We start from the raw sequence: 8448 nt of genomic DNA, 5'->3' as shown, positions 1-8448 counted from the left end.
GGCCAATTAACGAACCCCATCTCAGCTGCTGTTGCCTTAGCGACAATAAATCGTCTTCGGAAGTCGTTTGGCGTGGTTGCCGTGGGTCCGAATAACATGAGGTGAAAATGTTGGATGAAGACTCCGTTGACGTGGCAATGTGGGCGGCGTGATGGGGGTGGCGGCGGCAGGGGGATTCCTAAGGGGATTTTTTAAATTTAGGTTGTTGGCATGGCTATTTTAAATTATTATTTTGGGGTGCCAATTTTTTAGCACGCCAAAAGGTTAGAATTGGCATACTAAAAATTGGCACAACTTTCAGCACGCCAATTTCCATGCCAATTTTTTATATACATTCATGTATGCCCTTAACTTTCATTGCTATGCAGCAAATAATAATTTTGATTGTTTTCCCACTATTGTTTTATTAATCTCTTAAAATTCCTCAGACCACTTATGTATGATTAGATTTGTTGGAAGACTTTCATCCCCACCAAGCCGATCTTCTCCTGAGGCGACGAAATGTCCACGAGGAGTTGATTGTCCACAATAAATTTGATTACCTTCCCTTCCAATGTCTGCAATAATAAGACAAAATACTAATTAAATATGCCTCACCATTTAGTTAACTACTTAATGTTATTGCATACCAAAGCGTTCGCGGATGAAGCGTTTTTCGCCAAAAAGAAAGCGTTTTCCGGGTTGATGTTATTGATCAAAATTTTCTCACATTCGTGACGAATATCGACTAGGCAATAATAGTCAGCTAATTTCATCAGTTCTAAAAAATATAATTCGGGCGATAAGTTAGTTTTTTAAATTTAAAAATATGTACTTATTGAGTCAATTGTTTCAGCTCTTGGTAACATTGTAACATCCGTTAATTCTCTAAAGTTACCAACTTTTACACATAAATAGCTGACAAATTTTCGTAAAGTGTAAACTTAATCTTTGAATTTTCTAAAATTACAAACTTACGACTTACTAATGAATGCACGAATTGTCTCAATATTTGCATTTACAGAAAATAAAGTGGCGACATGATTTTACCAAAAATATTTTCATGCTCGTCCTCCTCGAATTTGATCTTGTCCGTGTAAATGTAGAAGAGCAGCGCTTCAAAGATGTCATGTTTCGTGTCCTTAACCTCAATCGCTCCCCTGCAAAATTTGGACAAATAATTAATTAAAATGCAGTACTTAAAATTTGCAACAGATTATAGTATAGTATTCCCTGTAAACAAAGATGTTGCAAAACTTTGTAAAAGAACTCACTTCTGAGGATTAGCCTCATTCCACTCTTTGCTGAACATTCTTTCGAAATATTCACTTCTTCCGGAAAGAATGAGTTTGTGTGCCGTGATGACTTTACCCTCCACGGAAAATGCAACGTCGGCATGTTTCTACAGTAGAAATAATAAAATCAAACAAAATTTTAAAGTAAAATGGTCCAAATTTATGCCGACCTTATTCTCCCACAAATCGCAAATGTCATCCTTCACCCTGCGTCGTGGCGGTGGTTCAATCTGCACCGAAATAGTGCGATAACTTGTGCCCCCATATTTCGCAAAAAGCCCATCCATCGACGCATCACTGGGCAATGTAAATGTGGGCAAGGCCGGAATTTCGTGGTTTTCTCCTTCACAGTAATGGAACGCGAAGCGTTTGCTATTCTTCAACTCGACCACGACGACGTTTTGATCCCCATTGCAGGACGCGATATCTTCAATTTTGTGATCCTCGAATTCGATCGTCATCCATTCAACCGTGCGGGGAGGCCTTCTCCACCATGGAAATAATGGTTCCAAATACTGCATCTCTCCGGTAACAGTGAGTGCAAAAATAAAGTCGCTGTTTCCCGTTATCTGTAACAGACCAGACCAGTAGGAAAATTTAGATTAAATAGCATTGGTAAACCGAAGTGGACGGATTTTTCTGGTGAAGTTAAAGTTTGGTTAAAAAAACGAAACTTCAATATTTTGCAAATCATTTGAAGAACCTTTTCCCTTTCCAGTTATTTAGTTTCATGTGAAAAATCCGTGCTGAGTACTAGGCTCAGTTGATAAGATGGAAACAGTTCACAAAATTATTATGTACAGGATGGTTTATGTAAATGTCAGGTTACAATGGAAAATTTTTCAATGGGAAAAATTCACAAATCTCCATTAGTTAGCGGAATTTTGTCTCAGAAATTCAATATTTTAAGCATTTTGTCATCATGTGTTCCATAAGTTTTGATAAAAAATTAATAAAAATCTCAATCCCAAATCCGTAACTAATGGAAATTTACGAATTTTTCCTATTGAAAAATTTTCCACTGTAACCTGACATTTAAACCACCCTGTATATTACAGATTTTAATGTGAAATGTAAACTCACAAATTATTATCTTTATAGATAATACTAATATAGATAGAGATCTTTATAAGATAAATACCTTTTTAAATGTATAGCACGCAAAGACTTTTTTGGGCACCTTATCACCCACTTCCCATTGAAACAACTGTGACAAAAAAATATTTTAAAATCGTCATTCTGATGGAACCGACCTGCTTCTTCGCACCTCTCCTTTTGACGTTAAGGCGACGCCCATGCGGTCACTGCACGTGACAGAGATGACCTCCTGGTAGTCAAAGTGTTCCTTGGGAATCAAACTTGGTATCCAGGGATGTTCAGAGCCACTTCCATAAGTTGCACCCCAGTGATGGACCTCCCCACCCACACTGACCGCCACGGTGTACGTCTCAGTCCATCCTTGCAACGCGATTTGACGCACTTTGACCCCCGTCAGACTTCCCGTCACGAGGGCAGGGCGACAAAACAGGTCTCTTTGATCCGCCTCTTTTATACCAGAGACGTAGTTGCCTCGGCCTAATTGATGGATATGGTGGGGAGGGTAGAACTCATTTGTATCGAGCTCGTTAAACCAGGAGAAGAGGCGTCCTTCGTCCGTTATGGCAAAGTTGATTGTTCCAGTAAAAAACTCTGCAATAAAATATTTAAAATTACTGTGGTGCAGTATGGATCTACAAGATGAAGGATTCTACACCGTTAAAAGACTTGTACCGTCGACAAAAAAAAATAGCGGATTCATTTTCGAGGAAATTTAGTATGAAATAGAATTGGCAAACGAATTGACTAATTTTTTTCAAATCGACTTGTTTGTAGTACCAAAAATTAGCTTTAGATTAAAATATCAAAGGTTGCATTTATCCTAAAACTCATGGAGTTGATTCGATTCTAAAAATTACATTTGAATACATTGAATAGGGGCAAAGTGAGGTTACGCGCCAACGCGTCATCCATGGGAGTCGTAAGAACAGCCCTTTATTATTTGTCATCGAATTTGAGGTTTTCAAACTTTTCCCAATTCTGATCGCTGATTATTATTGTTAAATAGTATTATTTTCAATAAATTGAGTAAATATGAAATACAAAATACCCACCTTTAACCCGGACACCGGAAAGCTCGTCGATTTTGGAAATCGTGCAAACACCGCCGCCAAGAGAATCCTTTCGGAAGAAGGAATAAGTTTCGTCGTTCATGGTGACGACGAATCCACGCCTGTAGTCGGCAGAATGTGCCAATTTTGCCGTTTTCAAAATCTCCTCTCCATCCGGTCCCACGTTGCGAAAGATTTTCCAAATTTTCAATTGTTTTTCGGGAATGATGCCCAACCCCGAGGTGGGTGACTCCATTTCACGCAATTATGAGGAAATTAATTTAATATTTTTACTCGATGTTTGAAGAGAAAAGTGCAAATTAATTGTTTTGTTAAATTCAACACGGCGATCAGAAGACAGACTTTGATTCCAACCCCAGCGCCTGCGTCAAGGGAATATTGAGACTTCTCTGAAACAAAGCAAAATACTCCCCTTGAAGTTTTCAAGAAATGCTAGTGCAATTAAGATTTATGCAAAGTGAAAATTTAATACGGCCTTCCGCATTTTGCAAAACTGGAAGGAAAGAATTCGTGTTCGAAATTTAATTAAACATTTAATTTAATGCTTACATTCATACCTACATAGTTCTGTCTTTCAAGAATTCATACAGAAATAATTTTATTTCATATGGATCTACATACATTCATTTATACACTTAACTATTTTGATCATCAGCTAATAATAATTTTGATTGTTTTCCCAGAATTGTTTTAATAAACCGTTGCAAACGAAATGTAGCAAAGGGGTGAAGCGACACGGTCACACGGTTACGTCAAAACTTTGTTGATGTTTGAAATCCCCGCCCAAAACTACGTCTAAAAAGGGCGAAATAAAAAATTCGACTTCTATTACCGTTGGCCTCTTCACCGTGGCGCGTGACCTTATGGCCTAGCACGTTCATCTTCGAACTCGACTCAAAAAATTAGAAACACGTTGGCGAAAACCACATGTCGAAATTCGAATCCGTTCTAAAGTTATCGTGGATACAGATTGATGGACGTACGGATGGACAAGACATTTCCATAAAGGGATTTCGCTTCACCCCATAATAATCTCTTCAAATTTGTCTAATAATCTTTGCATTTTGTAAAATTACAAACTTACGAGTAGTGTTGCCACAAGCCCATGGGAGGGATAGGGAAAAATCCTATCCCTTCCTCCGAGGATCAGACGATCCGATCCGATGAAATCGCATCCTCGGATCATCCGATGTATGTAAATATAAACCATTCATCACTTCAACACTTACGAACACCAATTGGAATACATTTCTTGGGTAGCCAATTCAAAATTCCGTTGCGGAAACTTTGGGGTTGTAACCAAGTCAAAATTTTATTTTGGAAACTTTGGAGGTGTAACCAAGTCAAAATTAAATTTTCAAAAATTTGGGGTTGTAACCAAGTCAAAATTCCAATTTGGGAACTTTGAGGGTGTAACATAGTTAAAATTAAATTTTCGAAAATTTGGGGTGTAACCTAGTTAAATTTTTTGGATTAATATAAAAATAACTGCTAATTTCAATAATCATGTTTGTGATGACAATTTGTTAGAATTTTAATTATTAATTAATTATGTGTTTATACGTATATAAATAAACAAAAGCAGCTGGTAAAGTTTTTCCATAGTTAAACATATGCATGTTAAGTGAATCTTGGATTACCCGCGGTTATCCTATGATGCTAGGATCGGATCGCATCGGATTTCCAGCTGAACCGCGAACCGATCCGATCCTAAAGTGAGCAAATCCGATCCGATCCTGTATTTATCCGATCCTATCCTACGGATCGGTTAATTTAGGATACGGATTACCATCCCTAATGATGTATGCACGAGGAGGTGTCCGAATCGGAAACAGGGAGAAAATATTTCTGAAAACGAAAGTGTGAGTCATTGTGGCGCTGAAGGTTAAATTCCAGAAGTTGTTAACAATCATGAAAAAGTGACAGATAAGACGCAGGAATTGTCAAGTTAATCTGAAGATGAGCAGGCCAAGTAACCAAGTGAAAATAATCACGAAAAACAGACAGAAGAAATTACTGAGCTAATACGGTTATTCGTGTATTCGTCATTGAGGACTGTCTAGATTTATACAGTGAGTAGTTTGAATTTCAGTGGAAACATTTAATATTAAATTTGGGATCTACTAATGGCACCAAATATAAGATTTCAATGCGTAGTTTTTGTGCAAAATTTCGCCTACATGTATATATGCATACCTGGAATCATTTTTGGTGAGGGCAGAGAGAGTGAGAGATCGAAAGAATCATCAAGCGTGCACTTAATTATGTAGTAAATCACATGCCTGGAATTTCTTACGATAATTTCCAAGTGTTCTCCCAGCAAATTTTTGAAGTGTTCTCTGAAAACATAAAAACCCTATTTTTTACAGATTTTCGGTACGCCACGTTGTTATGACGAAAAAACGAACAATTTCATCTTTATTATTATCGCATTTAGAAAAATGTGGTTGTAATTTGTAGTAATGTATTATTTCATGCATTAATCTACATCAGTATTCTTTTTGTTGTCGAAAGCTATGAAAATGAACTCCAGTTTATACCCTGCATGCAGTATCCTTCTATAAATTTCAAGCAGTATGTACAACATATCGGGATATCACGATAAGAATACATATGCAGATCTTGCTTTATAGATATAAAATGGGCATGTTTTTACTTTCAATTACTTTCATTTACTTTCATTTACTTTCAATTATGAATAATAGCTATCCATACACTTAGGTATATGTCTGAATTTGCTCCCTGTTCAAAAAATACCCGTTCTGAAATTCCATAAGTTTTTGCATTCCATTTGAATCTTGCCTCGCCAATTTAATATTTCTTTGTTTGAAATTTTTAATCCGTACACATTTCTATCTTGAAGCCTAGTAGTACAGCAATTAGAAATGAGGGTGGGGCGCCCGAAGATAAGAATGAGTGAGATGACATGGTTGATAATAGTTATAAAATTCAGAACGAGGCTAAAGTTCCGCTGGCACTTTGTATTGTCAGAAAATAAATTCACATAACAAAAATTTAGTAGAAATTAGGACTGTGGAAAATTTATTTTCTTGAATTTCTTACAAAATACATCAAAATTGCTGGACATTTAAAGTGCGTAATATTTCTAAGCGTATGTGTGTGCGTCCCTATGTATATACAGTCACATAGAGTTTATCCTAAAAGTTTCTCCCTACTACCCAGTTATGAATTTTATAACCTTACAATTACAAGGATACCGAATTGTTCGAATTGCTATATTTTTGGAAAGTAACGCAATACGATGCGCCTAATGTAGTCTTATTCACCATTTCTTCCATTCATGCCTTAAATAAAACTGTGGAGCAAAATGTGTGGCCTGCACGAAACCAATATTGCACAGGGATTTCGAGGTTGGGTTTAGCCCTTGTAATGCGACGTCCTTCAAATATTTTTTCCTATATCTCACATTTTGTGGATTGAATTGTTCATGTTATTCAATCTAGCTCCTGTCTGTTAATATGAACTTATCGTCGCATTCCGCAGGGGCAAATAAGTAGAAAATGTATGCTTTTATCCAGTTTGGCGAAATTCGACCCATATTAACCTGGGTTTGAAAGCGCTTTATACTGACCCCTGCAAGTTCGACCACACTACTTTGTCATATTGAGTTAGTCCCAGAAGTAATCGTCAAAGCATCGTCAAATCATCAAATTTAAGTTCTTACAAAAGCGCCGAGCTACAAGAATTAGGCACCTTCAGTTTTTATGGGGGACCTAGCCAATTTCCTTCCAATCTTATAATTAGATTAGCATTTTTTGATGAGCAGATTGTCCTCGAACTACTTGAACTGCGTTTGAGTTTGAAATATTTGTTTTTGCTTCATAATCCCATAGATCGGATATTTTGCGTACTCCGTACTTCGCGTACTCCGTACTCCGGCCATCCGCGCATACTCCGTACTCCGGGAGGGCGGTGTATGTACTCCAAGTCCGGGGTTATCCGATCTATGCGTCAAAACTCACAGATGCAAAGCCTAGCAACAAAAAATGACGGAAAAGTCATCGGAAACTTTTGTCACATCGTCTAGGCATGAAATGGTTGGCTCAGATTTTGATCGGACTAATTTTATCTAAATTGTTCACCTTTAAAATTAGTATTAGATTAGTATGTTTCAAAACGATTTAGCTTTTCGAATTTTAACTTGATTTCACAAATCAAGCTACATGCTCATGTAACGAGCATGCTAAAACACATGATGCTGCCTCTAGTTGTTTGACATTGACATTGATTTAGTTAATCCGACTTTTCAAATTTAAAATGAAATTTTCTCACTGGAATGCGGACTCAGTTCCACGTGAGTTTGCCGTTCGGAGACCTTTCTGTAATTTTCGGGATGAGCTAAAAATATCTTGGATAATAATTACTCCAGCTTTGGATAAATGGTTGTACTGTAGGTGGTTCTCCTACCAAGACCAAAGTTTATGAAGCTGTCGCTCAAGATGCTTTCTGGTTTACCCAACCACCCAGCATTGCTGGGAGAACACTTTTTGGCAGAAGAGAACAGCTTACCCCGAAAATATTAAATTATGAAAAATCAAATTCATAAAAAGATTAAGCTTCAACCCGTATGATGATAAAATAAACCGTAGTAACGTTAGAAGTAGCTCACCCTGCAATATAAATTAGGATGTATATAATTTTGCACCAATGGTGCCGCATAAGTGCACAAAATAAGTATAAAACTCTATAGTTTGGTTCCAATAGTGCATTATAATCGGAATATGTAAGTGTAGAATTTTGAGATTTTTGCATCAATAGTGTAGAATAAGGCGACAAAATAAGGTTCATAATGATTTAGACATAACTTTGCGCCAAAGGTGTGGAATAAGCCGACAAAAGAGATCATAATTTTTATATATTCTTGCACCAAGGGTGCAATATAAACGGAAAATTGATGAAAAGGCCGACTTAGTATTCACCACTTGCGCAGTATGAGAGACCAAGGGTCATTTTTAACTTTGAAAACTTTATGTCAAAATTGTAGG

The 8448-nt window shown here is 37.0% G+C and overlaps 1 protein-coding gene across 1 annotated transcript; it reads right to left on the bottom strand.

Annotated features, from left to right (window-relative positions):
- Positions 1-392: 392 nt before the first annotated feature.
- Positions 393-3797, bottom strand: LOC110854734 (RCC1 and BTB domain-containing protein 1). The gene is made up of 8 exons (XM_022103192.2): positions 3425-3797; positions 2542-2963; positions 2416-2481; positions 1445-1843; positions 1254-1381; positions 1030-1139; positions 630-760; positions 393-557 (listed from the first exon to the last, which is right to left on the bottom strand). The coding sequence occupies exons 1-8, from the start codon at positions 3675-3677 to the stop codon at positions 444-446; spliced, it is 1623 nt and encodes a 540-aa protein (XP_021958884.2). The 5' UTR covers positions 3678-3797; the 3' UTR covers positions 393-443.
- Between the last annotated feature and the right edge of the window lie 4651 nt (positions 3798-8448).

This window comes from Folsomia candida, unplaced genomic scaffold, assembly GCF_002217175.1.
Source record: "Folsomia candida strain VU population unplaced genomic scaffold, ASM221717v1 Fcan01_Sc010, whole genome shotgun sequence".
NCBI lineage: Eukaryota > Metazoa > Arthropoda > Collembola > Entomobryomorpha > Isotomidae > Folsomia > Folsomia candida.
Note: the sequence above shows the minus strand (reverse complement) of the source record. Positions and strands in the feature narration are given on the sequence as shown.

Bases quoted from the DNA above. Each gene is read 5' to 3' on its own strand.
- LOC110854734 (XM_022103192.2), bottom strand. From the start codon at position 3,677: ATGGAGTCACCCACCTCGGGGTTGGGCATCATTCCCGAAAAACAATTG. The intron at 2,482-2,541 runs GTGCGAAGAAGC...TTTTTGTCACAG, and splicing joins CCTTAACGTCAAAAGGAGAG to TTGTTTCAATGGGAAGTGGG. The intron at 1,382-1,444 runs GTCGGCATAAAT...TTTCTACTGTAG, and splicing joins GCGATTTGTGGGAGAATAAG to AAACATGCCGACGTTGCATT.